This window comes from Acinonyx jubatus, chromosome A3 (assembly GCF_027475565.1).
Source record: "Acinonyx jubatus isolate Ajub_Pintada_27869175 chromosome A3, VMU_Ajub_asm_v1.0, whole genome shotgun sequence".
NCBI classification, from domain to species: domain Eukaryota; kingdom Metazoa; phylum Chordata; class Mammalia; order Carnivora; family Felidae; genus Acinonyx; species Acinonyx jubatus.
The window spans coordinates 129,394,925-129,415,113 of NC_069388.1; the positions used below are offsets into that span (position 1 = coordinate 129,394,925).

Sequence of the window (20,189 nt, forward strand, 5' to 3'; positions counted from 1 at the left end):
ATAGACATTAAAAAAAATAAGTAAGAGGCTTAAAGATACAGATTGAGGAATAACTTGCGTTAAAAAGAGGAATTATGAAACAGGTGGATATGAAAATGACACAAAAGTCAGTAGCTAGGACCAGTTCGAAGTCTTGGATATGAAAAGTACAGCCATTGAGATTAAAATGAAGGTATCAGAGGATCCAGCTAGGATCACGGGCTGACAGTGATCAACCTCTCACTTCCCTTTACTGAGCCTCTTCTCGAACCCAGACCCCATTAGGGGCTGGGAAACCAGAGATCTGTGCGGCCCGCTTTCTGTTCTTAAGAAGTTCGTCCTCCAGTAGGGAAAAAGAAACGCTGCGGAACCGATCAATAAAGTCTAAGCGAGCACCTAGACTCGTAGACACAATTCACGACGGGCACCAGATGCGGGTGGAATTCACTTGGCCTCCAAGGGCAGAAGAGGGCATCGGGCCTTGAAAGAAAAGTAGGCGCTCTCTGGACAAAGAGCTGGGGAGGGAGCGTGGTGAAATCACGAATAAGGGCAAAGGGGTGATGGGGTCATTTGGTGAACCCTTGCAAGCCCGGTGTGATGAGAACCGTGCCTCGGCCAAAAAATAAAAGATAAAATAATTGTGCCTCAGCCCTCAGCGCGATCACCAACAGAGCCGCTAAGAAAAACAGAGATGCCCGGGCCCAACCCCTGGGTTCTGATTTCTGATTCTGACGATTTGGAAACTCTGTGATTCTGAGGTCTAGGACCGGGAGCAACTTCAAGACCCCCATGAGGCCAGCTTTGCGGGTGAGGTTAGATCAGGTGACCAGCCAGCAAGGCCTCTTCCAGTCCAACATTCAAGGCCCTTCCTTTACCAGAAAGTGTCCACGGGCGGGACCCACGGAGAACAGTGTCTCTCCAGCCTGCTCCCTACCCCACCTACTGTCACACCTAAGAGGCGTCGAGCGCTAGGGTTCATTGGAAAATGACCAGCATTCCAATGAGATGGTCCCTGCCAGAGAACCAATCTCCAGCCCAGCATCGGGGCGAAGCCGAGGCATGCAGGCTGGGAGAACTAGTTCCCATGACGAAGTCCACTCCTATGAAAGCTGTCCTGAGAGAACCAGGAAGGCGGGCTTTCCAGTGGAGAGAGCAGGGTCTTTTCAGCAGGAGGCCAGTGATAGAATTTCTGTTGCTCTGCTGGGTATAACCTCTCTAAATTCCTCTGTGTGTAACCTGAGGCTGATAATCCGCTGACATGGTTGTTATAAGGACTGATAAGACAAAAGGGAAAACGTCTCCCAGGCTCCTAACATATAAAAAGCGCTCAGGAAACAATAATAATACACCTAGACGCTTATCTCTGTGAAAGCACTCAATTTGTCCATAAACTGGGACACCTGGGTGGCTCAGGCGCTTAAGGGTCCGACTTCGTCTCAGGTCACGATCTCACAGTCCGTGAGTTCAAGCCCCGCGTCGGGCTCTGTGCGGACAGCTCAGGGCCTGGAGCCTGCTTCGGATTCTGTGTCTCCCCCTCTCTGTTCCTCTCCTGCTCGCACTCTCTTTCTCTCTCTCAAAAAGAAATAAAAAATTTTTTAAAAGAAACGATAGTTCTTTAAAAATAAATAAATTATCCACAAACTGAGAATAACTCATATGCTTGCAAAATGCTATTATATCAGGCAGCTGCTTGTGTTCAGCATGTAAGACTCACTGTTCCTTCGCTTTCCATCTGGCGACCTCTCACCCATTGGGCATTTCCAATTGGAGAAAAATCAGAAACCTGATCCCATCTTGTTTCACCATTAATTGTGAGGTGTCTATCAAACGGCTATTAATAAACTCAATTTCTGCTTAGGTCAAATCAGGGGAAGACACCAACTAGCCAAGGCCCCCTTGCCTTTACTCTGAATGACTGAAGTTCAAATCGCCTTGTCCTTAAAGAGAATTCACTCAAGAATGTCAACAGAACTCTCATACTGTTGGTAGAAAATGTTTTACGTATGAACCCATTTTTCATTTGCCCCCCTCCCCCCCACTCACATGAGGCAGAGGGGACATGATCCTTGCCAGAGTGCCCTGTCCCCCGTCCCCGATGTGGCAGCGCCCTCTAGGGGGTCTTTCTGGGCCACCAAATGACAGCCATTCAACCCTCTTTACAAAGGGCTGCACGTTTACGGGATAAACGGGGAAGCAGCAGGGCTGGAAGGAAATAGGGTCCCTCTCAGCCACCGCCATACAGCAAGACTCGGTCCACCACTCTGAAGCCTGGACACCGTTACTCCGTGTTGCTCCAGAAAGAATTCCGGTTGGGGCGCCTGGGAGGCTCAGTCCGTTAAGCATCTAACTTCAGCTCAGGTCGTGATCTCACGGTTCGTGAGTTCGAGCCTCGCATCGGGTTCTGTGCTGTCAGCTCAGAGCCTGCTTCAGATCCTCTGACCCCCTCTCTCTGCCCTTCCCCTGCTTGCACTCTCTCAAAAATAAATAAAACGTTAAAAAAAAATTAAAACCAATAAAAAGAATTGTGACCTGTGATCCCAGAGTGGTCAAGTGAGCCAGCTGACGGGAAGTTGCCCCCCCCTCCCCAAGGGTATTCGAACCGGGGCACAAAGCCCGGTTTTGGCCGGTGTGGTGTGGCCGAGGAGGGAGAGAGAGGGTGGGGCTGAGCGGGGAGGCGGCTGGTGTGGGGGAAGGACAGGGGCCTTGGGACGGAAGGGCCCTAAGCTCGACATCTTTGCAGCCTCACACGGGGGGACCCCTCTGGATGAACAGATGTCACGAAGGTGCCCTTCCTCTCGACGGCCCCAGCCTGGCCTCAGTCCCCAGCCCAGCAGGTTTGCTGAGCAGAGTGTAGGCTGGATTTCAGCCTCCACCTGCCCCTCAGCTGGGGCTCCGTACAGACCCCAGGCTGAAGAATTCTATGCAGCCCCCCCCCCGTGGCACCCTCGATGCCCGAAAGTACCTGATAAATGCAACCTCCCCCATGAGTGACCGTCAGCTAGGTGACCTGAGGGTGGGCGCCCCACGCTTGGGGTTGCACATGCAGAGTCTCGTGTAATCTGCAGACAGCCCCGTGGGGGAGGGGGAGGGGGAAGGCGGGCAAGGTGTCATTGCTCCAAAGTCATGGCAGGTCTGCCCCGAGCCACACCGTGAGCCCAGAAGCCAGACCTCCGGACCGTTCACGTTCAAGTTCTCCGTGTTCCCCTCCTACTCAACACGATTCTCCTCCGTCTCCTTCCTAGTAACAATAAACTCTTCAGAGGTTCACGGGTAAGCCCTTCCTCTCCCACCTTGCTGGCCCTGCTGTAGGAGACGTCACATCCCCCTGCCCCTCCTGGGCCCTGGCCACAGCCCCCGAGCGGGAGCATCAGCAGCCACATCCCACAAACGCGCAGTAACACGCTGCCTTCTTGTCAATCCTGCCTGAATAAAGAAGACCTTAGGTCATTTTTATTCTGAACTTTTGGTTACTGACTGCTCGTCTGTTCTTCTTCTTTATCAAACCCAAAAAGGATCCCAAGCAGCTTAGAAAGAAAAGAAATCAAATGGCAGTACTGTTTAAAACCAGATCAAAAGCGGTGAGGCGGAGCAGGATTTAGAATGACTGGAGAGAGCGGAGAGACTTATTCCTGAAATCTAGACTGGGGGTAATCCTGTGGTTGGGCACCCAGCAAAACTCGGCCCCCCTGGCCGCCAGGGCGAGAGGGGAAAGGCACGTAACGGGGCCTTCTGGAACAGGACCCTTATCGGTTCGGCCCCATAGATACACCTTCCAGCCACACACCCTGCGTGGAATGTGTTTATGGGGCCTCGGACAGAAGAGACGGCAACAGAAGGACAGCATCTGACCCCAGTGGGGCCTCGGCCACAGGCATCTTCCAGTTCACTTGAACGGGATGGTCTGATCTTTCTGGGGGGGCATATGCTCTGCTCCCGGCGCCTGGGCCCTAACCACCCACGCCAGTCCTTGCCTTTAAGTGAGACCAGCTCACTCACAAAACACACCACATCACCCCTGTCCAGCGGCCAATATCCACCAGCCTCGGGCATCCGGGACTAACTCAGCCGGGCCAGACGTTCTGGCACCAACCTTTCATACCAGCCTTCCCCTATCCCAGGGTCCATCTGTCCTAACGTTCTGGTCTTTGTCTCCCATCCCGCCCGCGGACCTAACTGCAGAGCCATCTCTAGAATGCTCCTGAGCTCTGCTTCCTCTCTCTCCACGTGCATCCCACCTGCAGTGCGCAGCGTGTCCCCAGAGGGCAGCCCCGTGGCTGCGGACGATCACAGGGTAAGTGCTAAAACAGGATAAGGAGGGGCGTCTCCGCACGGAAGTGAAGCCCAGACCAGGCCAAAACTCAACGCCGAAGGATAAGGACTTGGGTCTCACCTTGTCAGGCCGTCCATTCGCCTTCCCTCGACAAACCCCAAGCACTTGCCGTGTGCCCGGGACCAGTCTTGGAATAACTACAGCCACAGCTGGCGGGTGCCACGCTCCGAATGGGGGGTGATGGTTGAGACTGGAGGCGTCACTCTCAGCCGCGGTTTCAAGGCACAACGGCACGAGGACAAGGCCTTGAAGGGTCAGGAGGCCACTGGCGGTGGTGACGCCCCCCCAGCCCCGCCAGGTTCTCTATTAGCTGAGTGTAAACTGCGCGAGAAGAAACGGGGTTGCCTAAGCAGAGGCACAGGGAGAACGCCGTGGGGATGAAAGAGAAGGAAACAGAGGGAAACTTCTAGAAAGACAGAGAAGGCCAAGTGTCTTCCGAATACAAGGGCAAAGCGAAGTTCACAGTGGTATCTGAACGTGGGTACGTTTCCCGCATGGGGAGGCCAGGACACTGGGATTTTAGTCTCAGAAAACAGGCCAACGGCCCTCTGCGGGGCTCAGTCTCCCCATCTGCAAACCAAGGGGCTGCAGCAGGTCTGGGGTTCCTACACTCTGTATTTCAGAGACCAAGGTTACATTTCTAGCCTGGACCCTCCCGGCTTCCACTCCACATTCCTCTCACCCTCCCCTGCACCCACTGGGATCTGCCCTGGTCCCACTGCTCCCGTCCCGTCAGCCGAGGGCCCGGAGACTCGTCCCCACAGTCGGCACAGTGCAGGGCAGTGCATACCCCAAGTCCCCCACGACTTCCGTCGCTGGCCCTTACGATGCTCAGCACCCCCACCCCCGCCTTGCCCTCCGACATCAGCCCCTCCTCCCCTCCTGTTCTCTCGCTCCGGCCTCCTCGCAGTTGCTTAAACCAGCCTAGAAGCTTCAGCCAGGGCCTGGACACCTACTGCACGCCCCCTCACTTCCTCACCGGCCTCCAGGCTTTGCTCAAATGTCACCTTCTCTGGGAGCCCCACCCTGCCCTCCCCACGAAAGCCACATCGTTCTCCCATCTCGTCACCCTCCCCCTGCTTGTATCCCCCCCCCCTCCCCGTAACCCCCTCTCCATCTGATATCTGTTTTACCTTTTCATTTGCTCATTGCTTTCTCCTCCACCTGGAGGGTAAGCTCCAGGGGGGCAGGGATGTTTGGGGGTTCACTCACTGCTCTATGTCCAGCACCTAGAAGGCCACCGGCTACATAGCAGAAACCTAAGGAGTAATTTGTTACCAGAATGCACAAAGGAATAAAAACACAATCATCTTTTACTACTTTTGTTGGGGGAGGGGAGCATGGGGGTAACTGACAAAGGAGCCAGCAACTTCTTAGCTTCAGAAGGCAGGAAAGGGCCTCTGCTATTATAATCATTATAATCGTTTCATAAAGGAAAGATACTTTAACGTCCCCAAGATGGGAGCTGCGTTCTCTCACGATACATAATAACCGTTCCCAGAAAAAAGTCACAACGGCGCAACATTGTCCCGCTCCCTTTTCTCCCCGTGCATCTCCCCAGCCTCCCCGCTCTGCGTCCCAGGGGCTCTTACTCGAACAAAAAGACAAGATGGTCCGTGCCCCGACTGGCCCTTGCTCCAGCAGATGCGCCTGCTCACGTCACAAGCATTCTTGGCTCCTGAGAAAGTGGGGGGGGGGGGGGGGGTGCGTTCCAGCTCAAGAAGCCGGCTGGGATCCAGGGCCACCGCTCAGGTCAGCAAGAGCCAGCGTGACACCAGCCTGTGGCTCGCAAACTGTACAGTCCCCACCGGGCTTGTCGGCGCGTGCATACCTCCTCCACGCGGCCACCGAGTGCAAAATCCGGAGACGGCGCAAACCTCACCCCACTTACCCGCTGGGTGGGGACTCAGGGCTGAGCAAGGAGGCTGAGGGCAGCCCCGTCAGGTGGAAAGGGCAGCGGGGGACGGGGGCAGGCCGTGGGCACACCTGGAGGGCGGCCCTGCCCGTCTTCCTTCCCCTGCAGAGCCGGACAGGTGCACCTGTGGTTCTCCAAATCGAAACCAGCCCAGACCTCTTGTTTTCCCTCCTTCTGTCTTCCCGGCCCCCAATCCCACCCCACCCCACCCCACCCCCCCCACACACCCAGGCTCAGCTCCAGGCCCACCTGCCACAACCACAAGGTTGTTGTGGCTCCTGGCTCCCGACACTGGAGGTGACAAGTCGAGTCCTCTGTGTCCCGGCCTCCCTGTTTGAAGCGTGCGTATCCGGCCCCTTCTGTCCTATCACTTCACGTTTAAAAACATCAGAACACAGGGGTGCCTACGTGGCTCAGTCAAGCGTCCAAACACTTGATTTCGGCTCAGATCATGATCTCGTGGTTCCTGAGTTCGAGCCCCGCATCAGGCTCTGTGCTGACAGCGCACAGCCTGCTTGGGACTTTCTCTCTCTGCCCCTCCCCCACTTGCACTCTCTGTCTCTGTCTCTCTCTCAAAATAAATAAATAAACATTTAAAAAAATATATCGGAACACAAAATTAGACCTGATTCCCATTACACAATGTACATTATATCGCGTGGTTCTCAGCTGCCTGCCTGTCCTTTACATTTGAGACTGTCTCTTCTCTGGCCCCCACGGGGCCCAGAGCATGCACGGCAAACCCCTGGGGCATAAGCTTTGTTAGTAGGAGCTCCCCCGTTTGCAAAGTGCTGCGACTCACATAACTCGTTTGAGCCTCACGGTACCAGGCAGGGAAACTGAGTCTCTCAGCGAAGTGACCTTGCCCAAGGTCACACACCTAGTCATTTGGAATGCTAGGTCTGCGTCCCCTGGTTTCTAAACTCTGAGACTATGGCCCTTGGGCACCTCAGTATATTGCTTCTCAAAAGTGCATCTACGGGGGGGGGGGGGGAACCAAACAAACAAACAAACAAAAAAACAACTCTTGCTGGCAGAGTGAGGTCCTCATAATATACATACGCTTAATTTAAGTGCATTTAGTTACATATACTGTTGGCAGAATAAAAGAGGGAAACAAGAAAAATAATAATAATTTCAAGCGTGCATGACGGTTGTTCTTGCTTTTTTCACTCCAGAGGGTAATTCCCAGAAAGGTCTCAACTAGAAAGCCCAGAGCTGCTGTTCCCCCGACTGTGTCGCTTCCCGGGTGGGTGTCCGGGAGTAAATATCTCGCTCTCCTCATGTGAGCATAACGTTGAGGGTGAGAGATCGCGCTGTGCCAAAGCCCCACTGCAAGGCTTAACGGGAGAAACGGAAATCTGCTCCAAGGCTCCAGAAGACAGGCTGGTGTTGGATTTGGTAAGCGCTGACACAGATTACACGCATACCAAGGGCTTCACGGCTTTTAACCCACTTGGTCTCCCAAAAGCCATTTTGCAGATGAGAAACGAGGCTAAGAAAGGTCGATCACCAGCCAGCAAGCTCGAGAGTTAGGCTTTGAACCCTAAGAGGGAGTCCTTATCATCTGCTCCCTTAACCATAACCACTAACGTGCAGTCAAGATCCTAATCTTTGCACGAAACACGTCGCTACCACACGGAGCCCCCACCCAGCGCCAGCCCTGACCAGAGGGGTGGTGCAGGCGACCGAGACCCCTAAGGGACAGTGAGAAAAAACCTTTGGGAGCAAGCTGTGGGTTAGGAGACGGCTCCAGAGCCAGGCACAGGCACGGCCTTACTGGTATGTGCTGGGTAAGGTGATCGTTCTATTAGAGCCGACCGTGCCTGTCTCTGCAAGACGCAGAGTGTATTATGACAGCAGGGTGCTGCAAGGGATGAAATCACAAGAAGAGGCAACGGTGATGAATCCAGATCGGGCCCAGGGATTGCTGACTTTGTTGGCGCACCACTGAGTTACACGTTCATCCTAACTTCTTGTCACTAGTGAAAGTCACGGGGCCGTGGTCGTCTTACGGGAAGGTGGGTGGTTTTGCTGCTTGTAATGGCAGAGTACCGCCTCCAGGGGGCACTCTGAACTCCCCTACGCTCCACCTGAGGGAGGGATGGGGTGGGTCCTCCGGAGAAGCCTTGAATACCAAGCTAAAACACCCGGATGGAGACCACACTCCGAATTCTCCTCCACATTAGGAGACACAAGGGTCCGGATTTGTGAGTCTCCTCCTCACATTGCTTACTAAGACCAATGAGCCAAGTCCAGATGATGCGATGTGCCTTCACCGTGATGTCTGCGGCCCAAGCTGTAACTACAGGCTCCCTTGTCTTCAGATTTAGTGTCATTACGCATAACAGCTCCATTCACCAAACACCCGTATTATGTTGTTAGGTATCATAGGCTCCATTATACAGACGAGAAAACTAAGGCTCCAGGAAATCAGAACTGGTAAGTGGCAAAACTGGGGCTTGAGCCTGGCCCTGTGGCTCCCGCACACGCCCCCTATGCTGGTTTCACGCTGGGTCCCACATATTTGGCCACGGCTTGCTTCCTTTCACAGGCTGGGCGCCCGACCAATGTGAACAGCAAGGCCATGAACTGCCGGCTAAGGAGTAATCAAGTCCCAGATGGCCAGAGGAACAAACTCTGCAGACTTAGCTTGAGGAGAACGCCCTGTCCTGTCAAAACCCAGCCTGCTTTCACGCTGAACCCTGGGGCTAGAAGGCTCCACCCCGCTGAGTGTTTATTGAAATCCTACCCTCCTCCCAGGCTTGGCTCGGGTGCCAGCTTCTGAGACGCCTTCCCTGGCCCTGCCGGCCGGAATTCCTCCTGCTCTGTGCTCCCGTGAACCTGGCGGCTGGCAGGGAGCAGGCCCACCCGCTCACATTCTGCCTTGACCTCCTGTGGGCAGGGACCAGGTCTCACCCTTCCCTCGGCGGCCCGCAGGGCTCGGCATAGACTCAGGGCCTGGAGGTCGAGTCCACGGTCTGTGGCAATGCTGACGGCCAATGCCACAGGCGGATGGGGCCAAGTTAACAGGTGCCTCCAAGGGCTCACAGCGCTGCCGGCTGCCCTCTCCCAGCCCCAGGAATGAAAGCGCCCCACAGCGGCTGAGCCGCTTGCTCCCTTCCAGAAGCTGCCAGCCTGGCCCGGACTCCAGCAGCAGCTCTGGCCTGGCCCGTCTTACGGCCTCCTGCTCACCCCTTCCTGCGTGCAGTCGGTCCACCTGAGTGTCTGCCCCAATTCCCTGCTTTGCGCTCCAGCCCTGCTTTGCTGAAGCCTGACTCTGGACCTGGCCTTCCTCTGCCCTCGTGGGCTGGTCCGGGCCTCAGCCTCGCCAGCAGCAGCAGGAGGCCAGCCTTCCCACTGGAGCCGGCCAGGTTCCTGGTATCCCCTTGCTACAACCACCCTCAGCCCAACAGGCCAGGTTCCTCCAGACGCGGGCACAAACCTGCACCAAGCCCAAACGTCTGGGCCCCTTGAGACCTGGGGGAGGATGCCCTGGCCCTGCCAGAGGCAGGGCATTGGCTCCAGGGTCCAGTAACCACACGTCCCACCCCCCACCGGCCTTTCACTCTCTTGCGGGGAGGCCTCCCCACCTCCTCCCTCCCCGCCCCCCGCCCCCCAGGGCAGAAAGTCACACAGCAGGTGCCACACTGCTTGGGCCTTTGGAATCAATCACTCAGGGCAGGGAGGGGGCTCGGAAAGTTATGGAATGAAAGGGGACAAGAGGTGGCTTCGGAATCCTTTCGGTGACTTAATTAGAATGAGCCTTCAGGCTCCTTGAGCGGTGGCTGACCAGCATCTCGCGATCTTATATACGCCCCGCTGTATATTCCGGATCTTCTATCATGAACGTGCTTTTGTAATCAGGAGAAAATAACTAGGGGCACCTTTGTGGCTCGGGTGGTTGAGCGTCCACCTATTGTTCTCCCTCTCCTTCTCTCTCTGCCCCTCCCCCCCTCTTTCTCTCTCAAAATAAAAAAGGAAAAATAACTAACCACCAAAACATACAAGCAGAGAACGGATATTGTCAGAGCGTCCTCAGATCACAGTGTCTACAGGGTGCCCAGGATACAAGAACAGGGGTTGTGCTGGCCCCAGGACACCAGCTTCCTGTCCCCTCCTCCCGCCAGCCCCTGAGCTACTGTGGACAGGTCCCAACTTCACGGCTTCAGTTTCCTTGACTGTCAAATGGAAATAACAGTGTGTGCACGGGCTGTACAAAAGAGATGCCCACAATTAGAAATCCCATGACCCGGGGCGCCTGGGTGGCTCAGTCGGTTGAGCGTCCGACGTCAGCTCGGGTCATGATCTCACGGTTCATGGGTTCGAGCCCCACGTCGGGCTCTGGGCTGACAGCTCAGAGTCTGGAGCCTGCTTCGGATTCTGGGTCTCCCTCTCTCTCTGCCCCTCCCCTGCTCAAGCTCTGTCTCTCTCTCAAAAATAAATAAACGTCAAAAAAAATAAGAAAAAGAAAAAAGACCTGCGACCCAGGGTGGTAGAGGCTGTGGGTCCCTAGAGTGGATATGGGAGAGCATCATGGGAAGCACAGAAGAGGGAGGTGCACTTCTCAGTCAGAACAGGGCTGCTCTGTGTGAGAGAGACAGTCCAGGAACGGAAACAAGACGCAGCCATCGGAATCCCCAACCACCCACAAAACCAGTCTACTCCATCCGACTGTGGGTGCCTGAGGTCTTCACGACACTCCTTGGGGGAGGCCCCATTCCTGTCCCCAGCCTGCCTCTTGAGAGAGGGTCACGGGGCAGCCTCGGATAACTCCTCCGCAAGCACCTGTCCACGGTTGGATGGAAAATGTCCACCCAGGGGGCCAGCCACAAAAGGGGGCAGGGGTGGGGGCAGAACCCAGGCCCCCTTTCTTGGTCCAGCGCCCCCACCGCGTTCCAGCCTGAGCTCCCAGCAGGGCCTGCTGCCCCGGAAGGGAAGGGAAGGGGACGGCTTGAGGATGCAGGTGACTGGAGTGACAGGTGACAGGTGCTTCGGGGAGCCAGCAGCCTCGTGCGTGCCACACCTCTCGCTCTATTTCCTAGGAAGCCGACAGCCCCGGGCTCTCTCTGCTTCCAAGGCCTTACAGAACCTTCCAGACCAGCCCCAGCCTTCTGCAGCTGAGGACAAGAAGCAGAGCATCCCGGGTGTCCCAGATGCCATTCGGGGTGGCTGGTTAACGCCTTACCCTCCCTGCAGCCAAACCCCCGGCCTCTGGAAGAGACAGCAAATCATGAATTCTAACCCAGGCCACACGCTCAGTGCCCACTTCTACTTGGGGTTATCTGAGACCCCTCTTCTCCCGCTTTGCGGCTTTCACGGAAAATAACTACTTTGAACCAAAGCCCTAGCATCTAGGTGGAGCCCCAAAAGGGCAGGAAGGTACCGCCCCTGGCTTTGGAGGCCAGTGGAGGCCCACAGCACATCCATCACAGCCCCGGGGACACAGTGGTTCAATGGCTGCCCTGGGCCGGCCACGTCAACGCCCGCCCGCACACAAACGTGAAAGACAACACAAGTTCCCAGCAACCCTGCCCGGCGAGCAGGAAGCCCTCAAAACGCCCTGCGTCCAGGTCTCCAGGATCACAGCAGTCGCTGCTCATTTTCCACCCACGGCAAAGAAAAAAGCCTTTAACTCTTGGGTAAGTTCTAAAAGCTCTTCTATAAACTCAGTCTCCGTGTGGCGGGAGCCCCTGGGGAGCAGCTGGCCCCATCACTCGCTTGCAGAAATGTCCCCAACCTAAGTGAGCCCCTCGGGGCACAGACCATCCCGTGCCCCGCCAGCACTCCCAGTCGGGGGCACGGTGCACAAATAGCCGTGCCCTGGCCCGTACCCTTACCCATGACCAAGGCGAATCCGGGGGGCTCTTGTCCTGTGGGGGCTCCCAGGTGGACCCACCACGGTCCCGCTCCTCCATGGCCCGGCCCGCGGGATGCCGGCCACCTCCTCGCCCAGCACCGGAGAGCAGTGTCCCAACGCGGCTGATTTCGCCCTCTCGGGAGCTGGGAGGCAGTGGGGGGTGGGGACATGTAGCCCAGAGCAGGCGGCTTCCCTTTACAGCCAGGAGCCCGGCCAAGTCACAAGGCTCAGGAAAAGAACAGGGTGTTGAATTGCAAATCCTCTCCCACCTGGGGCCTGGCTAACAAACAGCTGGAGATATGGCCTGTTCCCTGAAGGATGCAGAGTCCCAGGGCTCGCCAGTTTGTGTGAGCTCCCGGGGAATAGCCTGGTGGGACCCATGACCCCTGCTGGCGGCCGCCGGCCACGCTGTATCCATTCCCCAGCAGGTGCTGGAGAGACCACCTCACAACCAGCGTGCAGAGAGCGGCGGGGGAGGGGGGGGATCTTTCTCCCTATTCCTCCAGGCCTCGGCACACTTGGGGAAGGCTGGGTTCCGGGGCCCCTCCCCCAGAGGCCACCACTGTCCCCTCTATCACGCGCAGTAGCAGCAGGCATCATGACAGCTGGCTGGTTTCGAACACTCCCCCCGCACCAGGAAGCTAAGCACTCCGGCCGCACTCTGGTGTACGTTGTGCACAGCCACCCTATAGGGTCACGGACACAAGATAGGAGCTTCAGGAACGGCCCTGGGTCACAAAGCAGGAAGTGGCAAAAAGCAGGGCCAGGCTGACTGCAAATCCGGTGCTGGAACTGTAGTTCTGATCTTACCAGGAGCCCTGGGTCCCTGGCCATGGGCTGCGCTCACATGAGCCCCGGGTTTAGAGGAAACTGCAGCAGGGAGGGAGGGAGGGCGCGCCCTGCAGGAGCGGGTGCCGGGGCTCTGACCTGGTCTGACAGGGACCTCGAGATCCCACCCGGAGAGAAGGGGTGGCCCCTGGGGGCGCAGCAGGGCCAAAGAAGGGCTTTAGAAGAGCGACAAGTCAGGATCCCCAACTCAACTCTTACCACGGAGGACTCCCCCCCGCCCTCCACGCCCTGGTCGTCCTCGTGTCCCCGCAACGGGTGACCGGTGACCGTGACGCTAAGGCCAACCACCCCGTGACCTCTTTCAGCTCCATTTCTGCAACTCCTCCCCGGCCAAGGCTTCTCTGGTTTCGCCCTTCACAGCCTTCTCCTTCCCTCCAGACAGGACCCCGACCGAGAGCCCACCTGGGCCGGCAGGTGGAGAGTAGCCCGGTTTAGAACACAGGACAGGTGTGTCCTAGCTAATGCAAGGGGCGTCACTGCGCCTCTGTTTACGGGCTCCGGGGGCAGTGGCTTCCCCAGGGGAGGGGCAGGGAGGGACTCGGCCCCCCCCCCCTGCCTCCTGCGTCCAGATCACCACCATTCTGGCCACACACGTGCCCCTGGCCCTGCTCGCCCTGGACAGGCGTGGAGAGGGCCAGGGAGGGACCACTGCGCAGCCCCAGAGCCTAGTGCCACCCCCCACCTCCCGCCGTCTGAATGCCCTGAATGCCACTAACTACAAGGGGGCGGGAATAACGCATTAAGACACTTCCATGAGCTGGGTCACCACCACCCTTACTATTTTTAATTCATCCTGTCAAGATATTTTAAGAACCTCATGACCAACGAGTGATAAGATTGTGAGTAATTATACCTGGTCGTGTTTAGCACTTAGTCGGAAATCTGATAGAGGTCCAGGACGGCACAGGCAGAAGGTGCCGTGAACACGGCAGACCGGTGTCGCTGCATCGATTAGGAGGGCGCAGCCCTGGGGACCCTCCGGGAGGAAGGAGCCAGGCCGGGGTCCTCGGAGCTCCGAGCCCGGGGCCATTTCACGCCCCCGCGGGCAGTGCCCCGTGTTGGCGGCGGGAGGTCCGGCTGGCACGTGTCTCGCCGCGGAGGGCCAGCACCGGTTTGGCTGGTAGTTCTAGAAGCACCGATGTGAGCGCCGCCGACAGAGCTCCCGGAAGCGGAAGCCGGAAGCCCCGCCCCCTGAATCACACCCACCTGGGCTCTGGGTCTGACCCTCCCCTTAGAAGCGATTCTGCCTCAAGGCGATTCACGCAGCCTCCTCGAAGGAGCCTTTGTTTCCTTATCTGGGAAACACAGGGATGCAAACAGAGTCTCTCCCTCATGGGGTTGTTGTGGGGACACCTGGGGCCTTGTGCGGCTCCACACAAGGCCTGGCATGTGTTAGACTCTCAAACAGAAGTAGCAACTATTACTCCTTACAGTAACTTTGAGGTTGGCATTAATAGGCCCATTTGACAGATGGAGAAACTGAGCCTGTGTGTATTTTGGGCTTCTGTCAGCGGCAGACTGTCCAACATTGCCTACTCTACAGCTCCTGAGACCCCATCAGGGCCCCCTCAGGGGCCGTGGCCAGGACCAAGCTGAATTTCCCCAGCTGTGAAGAATCCACAGGCTGTCCCCTTTCCCCCAGGCTGCCAGGCACCTGTTAACCCCCCCAAGAACACCGTGGATTCTCCCATTCCCATTTTCCCTTAGCTCATGCTGTCACCTCTTCCCGGAGTGCCTTTCCTCTCCTCTGTTCCTTTTCAAATGTGTCCCCTTTCTAGGCCCACGCCAGACCTCCTTCCTCCATGGAACCTTCCCTGACCCGTCCACCCCATAATGATTCTCCCATCCTTTGGCCTTTCGGGGGAAGGATGAGGTTGAAACGGACATTTGTGAGCCCCTTCCGTGTGCCTACTGTCTCCTTACACATACCATCCCTCATGATCAAGGTTTGCTTTTTCCCAGAAGAGGAAACCGGCTGGGAGAGGCTCACGTGGCCAGGAAGACGTGGGGAGAGTCCTCCTGATCCAACATGTAGAGGGTGCCAGGGAGGTGCCTCACCTGTGAGTCCGTCCCATCACCCCAACGACTGCGGGGACCCCTCTGGACAGGCCTGACTCACCTGTAGCTCTAAAAGTACTTCACCCAGTGGGAAGGACACAGCACGGGAAACAAGTCACATGGCGGGGCGGGGGGGGGGGGTGTTTTATTAAGAAACTTACTTTCTCTAGAGCGGTTTGGGTTCACCTGCCAAATTGATCTGAAAGTACGGAGCGTTCTCAAATACTCTGTTCCCACACAGGCACACCTTCCCCACTGTTGTCGCCCTGGCACCATATTAGTGCATTTGTGACAACGGATGAGCCCACGCCGACCCATCATTATCCCCCAGAGCCCGCGCTTTCCATCAAGGCGCCCTACGGTGTGGTGCGGTCTGCGGTTTCGACAAATGGAGACAGCTATGGATCTACCTTTTTGGCGTCACTCGGAGCGTGTCACTGCCCTAAAAATCCTCTGTGCCCCACCGATTCATCCCTCCTGCCCTCCCTGTCTCCTCCTGGCCCCATAGCTCCTTTCCTTTCAGTGCTGGCTGACCGTCCACGGTCTGGCTGGGCCACGGGTTCATCCATTCACCTACTGGCCGAAGAAGATCCGCGGCGCTTCCGGGTTTTGGCAATGGTGAATAAAGCCGCTACAAGCTGTGTCTGTGTGCACACAAGGTTTCTGCGTGGGCCTAAGCTTCCAACTCCTCTGGGGGAAGACCAGGGAGCACGATTTCTGGATGGCACGGGAAGGGTATGTTCAGTTTCGCAGAAACCGCCGAACTGCCTTCCAAAGTGGTCGCAGCATTCCGCACGCCCACCAGCCGTGAGCCAGAGCTCCTGCTACTCCGGGTCCCCGCCAGCGTCAGGCGTTGTCGGCGCTCTGGATTCGCGTCCTTCTGGTAGGTGTGGAGCGATCCCTCGTGGTTGTTTCCATTGGCATCTCCCCGGTGACGTACGACGTGGAGCATCTTTCCATGTGCTTATCTGTCATGTCTGCGAAGGTCGTTGGCCCATTTTTTTTAATGTCTATTTCTTTTGAGAGACAGAGGGAAACAGCATGTGCGAGTAGGGGAGGAGCAGAGAGAGAGGGAGACAGAGAACCTCAAGCAGGCAGCGCAGAGCCGGGCGCAGGGCTCAATCCCACAAATGGTGAGATCATGACCTGAGACGAAACCGAGAGTCTGATGCTCAACCGACTGAGCCACCCAGGCGCCCTGCCCCCCCCTTTTTTTTAATATTTATTTAGTTTTCACATACACACACACACACACACACACAGAGTGCAGCAGGGGTGGGGCAGAGAGAGAGGGAGACACAGATTCTGAAGCAGGCTCCAGGCCCTGAGCTGTCAGCACAGAGCCCAACGCGGGGCTCGAACTCATGGACCTCAAGATCATGACCTGAGCTACACTCAGACGCTTAACCGACTGAGCCACTTAGGCGCCCCAGCCGGCCCATTTTTTAATCAAGTTGTTGCTTTTGTTATAGTTGAGTTTAAAGAGTTCTCTGTGTATTTTGGGTAACAGCCCTTTATCATGTGCATACACTAGATCCATCAAGGTCCCAGTAGAAAACAGACTGGACACTCGAGCTGGGACCTTAAAGAGGCCTATTAAAGAGACTGTGAACAGGATATGGGCAGAGTTGCAGAAGACCCACAGGTGGTGGTGAGGAGACCAGCACCAGCCAGAGGAGGGGCCAAGGCCAGCCTGGGCTGGGGGGAAAGGAGAGGGGACAGCAGCCTGAGCCCAGCTGCAGGAGGCAGGGCATCAGCCCCCACAGGTGTCCACATCCTAATCCCCGGAACCTGTAACTATGTTACATCCTGGAGGTCACATTACACCTTCTGCCACATCACACGGCAAGGGGAAATGAGGGCTGCGGTGCAGTGAGGGTTGCTGGTCGGCTGGGCTTAAAATGGGGAGGCTGTTCCGGATTATCTCCAAACAACCACCTGAATAGTTGCCCCGGGCTTCTCCTGCTTTGCCACTGCAGAGCTTGGAGCACGTCTGACGCCCCTGCCTGTCCCCGCAGTCTCTGTCCTTGCTGTGTGCATCCAGGTGGGCCCGATATAATCACAGGGTCTTTAAAAGAAGAAGCGGCGGGGGGGGGGGGGGAGGGGGGCGCCTGGGTGGCACAGTCGGTTAAGCGTACGACTTCAGCCAGGTCACGATCTCGCGGTCCGGGAGTTCGAGCCCCGCGTCAGGCTCTGGGCTGACGGCTCAGAGCCTGGAGCCTGTTTCCGATTCTGTGTCTCCCTCGCTCTCTGCCCCTCCCCCGTTCATGCTCTGTCTCTCTCTGTCCCAAAAATAAATAAACGTTGGAAAAAAAATTTTTTTAAAGAAGAAGTGGGGACAGAAGATAGGCAGAAAGGACAACATGGGAGAGATGTGTGGCACGACTTTGCTGACTTTGAAAAGGAGACCACAACTGAATGACGCTGACAGCCTGCAGAACCTGGAAGGCAAGGACACAGGGTCCCCGCTAGGGCTTCCAGAAGGCACGTACCCTGCCAGCACCTTGATGTTAGCCCCACCACACCTGTACCGGACTTCTGCTCTAGTGCAGCGGAAGGTAATGAATCCGCATCGCCTGAAGCCGCTACGTTGCCTGTCATTTGTTACAGCAGACATGGAAGACGAGTGCACTAGGTAGCTGGAAGAGGTCCCCCTTCAGGACCTTTGGTTGAGGGCGCCAAGGGTGTCATCCAGTGCGTGGTAATCCAGCAGGGAGGAAAGGAGAGGAACAAATACCTTCAACTCTCTCCTCCCACTTTCTCATTGTCCACCACTGGCTGGACCCAAGTGGAGGCTGGAGAGCTCAGAGCAGAGAAGAATGAATAACAGATATAGAAAGCCAGATCTGAGAGGAAGATCTGGTGTGTGTGTGTGTGTGTGTGTGTGTGTGTGTGCATATACGTGCGCGCACACACACCTGCCTACCTGTCCCTCTGTCCCTGTCTCTCTCTGTCACACACACACACATCCTACCATGACTCAATCCTGACTCAAAGGCATTAACTCTTTTTTTTCAAGGTTCGAGTAGCCAATCATCTCTCCAGGTCACTGGTTGGCGTTGGGATCAAAAGCTGCATAAAGATTGGAAGCTGTGTTAGCACAACAAAGTACCAAAACGGGGGGGGGGGGGGGGGGGGGGCTTAAGCAATAGAAATTCAGTGTCTCACAGTTCTGGAGGCTGGAAGTCCAAGATCAAGGTGCCAGCTGGTCTCGCCCCTGCTGCGAACTCTCTTCCTGGCTGGCAGACAGTTTCTTTCTCACCATGTCCTCAGATGGCAGAGAGAGGAGCTCTCTGCTGCCTCCCCTCCCCGTAGAAGGACGCTAGTCCTGTGGGATCAGGGCTCCACCCTTCTGACCTCATTCAACCCTAATTACTTCCTTACTCCTAATATAGCCGCATGAGAGCTTAGGGCTGCAGCATGTGAATTGGCAGAAGGGGGGCCATGCACAAAGCAGTCCATAGCAGAAGCCCTTTTGAGGGTGTCTTGTATGTAACGGGCAAGAAGTTCAGGAACCTGGGCGCCCAAAGCAAGCAAAGGGCCAGGAAGCCTTGTTACTACTTTACATGATTGACCAGACGGCCCCAAACCGTATCTCTCCATCTCGGCATCCCTGGGCTCAGAACTGCTGCTTTTCCGCAATGTCCACAACTTCCATTCCACACGCCTGGCGGCACCCTCTAACACTGAGTGGTTCTGGGTTATTTGCTGCATGATTCGCGGTGGAGTGATTGAGCCTGGTCTGTGGTTAAACACGAGAGCCAAGATTTTGATTCCAACGTAGATGGTGGAGCGTATCAGGGATCAGTCTTCCAACAGACTGAAACCAGTCCTAACGCAAGGGGCGTTTTGTTTTTATTCAGAGGCAAAAATCAGGTTCATGTGGGTATGAAGGAAGCAAGTTCTAGGCCCAGAGCATCCATACATAGACATACTCTCTGAAAAGAGTTTCAGGTTAGGGGAATCAACGAATGAGATTTACAAGCAGAGACCCCAGTGAAGACAGAAATCGCGAGCCCTCTATACTGGCCACAGGGGGAACCCACGGGGTGGGTCCCCGGGGCTGATTCTTCCTCACTTCCACATTAAATGCATTTTGCAGTCCACCTCTGACCTGGTGGGAGAGTCTCATCCCTAGAAGACACCGAGGGAAGTCTCCTGTTTCTACATGACAGAGGATGCTTACCTAGGACTGTCCTAAAAAGGCAACAATACCTCCTTCACATCTTTGACACCCCTTCCCAGGAAACGGACTCACTCCCACCAGCACGCAAGCGAAAAACCAGAAGCTGCCTCTTTTGTCTTTGAGCTTTCCTACCACGTAAGAGTTAAAGGTTTAACGCTCACAAGTGAAAGCGTGCGGACTCCAGTCCTGAAGACTCCTAGCTGCTCGGTGCTCTCACACAAAGGAGCACGAGACTGATGGCTTGCCTGAGACATACAGCTAGTGAGTGGCAGAGCCGAGACTCATATCCGTGACTCCTGATCCCAAGCGCCTTGTCCCCTCCACTATTCCAGCCCAGACCTTGGGAGCCTGAGTACTTGGAGAATTCCTCCAAAGGGGAGCAGGAACTGGCCTTTTCCAGATCCTACGGGCCTTATTGCACTACACAACAACCAGGAAAGAATTAAAAATTCATACAGGTTTTTCGCTCAAAGAAAAGCTGTCTAAAACTCGTATGTACGGAATCCTTGCTGTAGACTGAATTGCATCCCCCGCCCAAATCCATTTGTTGAAGCTTTAGCCCACAATGTGACCACATGATTATGTAACTGGAAACATAAAACTGTCACCGAGCCATAACAATTTTAGCAAAGACAGAAACATCAGGAGACCTGGGTTTGGCTCCAGCAAGCATCAGGGGTTCTAAGTGCGAGCTAAGTAAGGGCCTTTTCAAGTTCTGGCACTTACAAGGGTTAAGGAGAGAGACTCATGAAAGGTTTGCAAACACGGTAACACCCTTCTTTTCACTTCCTCCCCACTCTACGGGAATGACATCCTAAAGGGCTGGGAAAGCCTGATACCCCAAGGACGCATCTAACAGTGACAAAGGGATTGCTGAAGGATGTTAGTGCGCCGTTCAGACGGCCCTTTAGCCAGAACAGTAACAGCTGTAAAAGTTCTGGCAAGTCCTTGGCCACCCGTCTCCGGAGCTGCACACACAGCAGCACAGCAAGTGGGCCTAGGTGAGTGGTAC

The 20,189-nt window shown here is 55.9% G+C and overlaps 1 protein-coding gene and 1 long non-coding RNA gene across 3 annotated transcripts in view; one reads left to right on the forward strand and one right to left on the reverse strand.

Moving 5' to 3' along the window:
• Positions 1-13,804, reverse strand: part of LPIN1 (lipin 1) — a 129,822-nt gene extending 116,018 nt beyond the window's left edge. Inside the window, exon 1 of one of the 2 annotated variants that reach the window (XM_053201226.1) lies at positions 13,787-13,804. Coding sequence is in view for 1 of the 2 variants with exons in the window: in XM_053201224.1 (XP_053057199.1) it covers positions 12,065-12,142 (78 nt within the window). In the remaining variant the exon portion in view is untranslated. Of the gene's footprint in view, positions 1-12,064; positions 12,223-13,786 lie in introns of those variants that run through there. The other variant, XM_053201224.1, reaches the window with a different exon arrangement.
• On the forward strand, positions 10,660-17,045 carry LOC113604932 (uncharacterized). The gene is made up of 3 exons (XR_008289680.1): positions 10,660-11,866; positions 14,880-15,066; positions 15,233-17,045. It is a non-coding gene; the product is annotated as an uncharacterized LOC113604932 (long non-coding RNA).
• Positions 17,046-20,189: the final 3,144 nt, after the last annotated feature.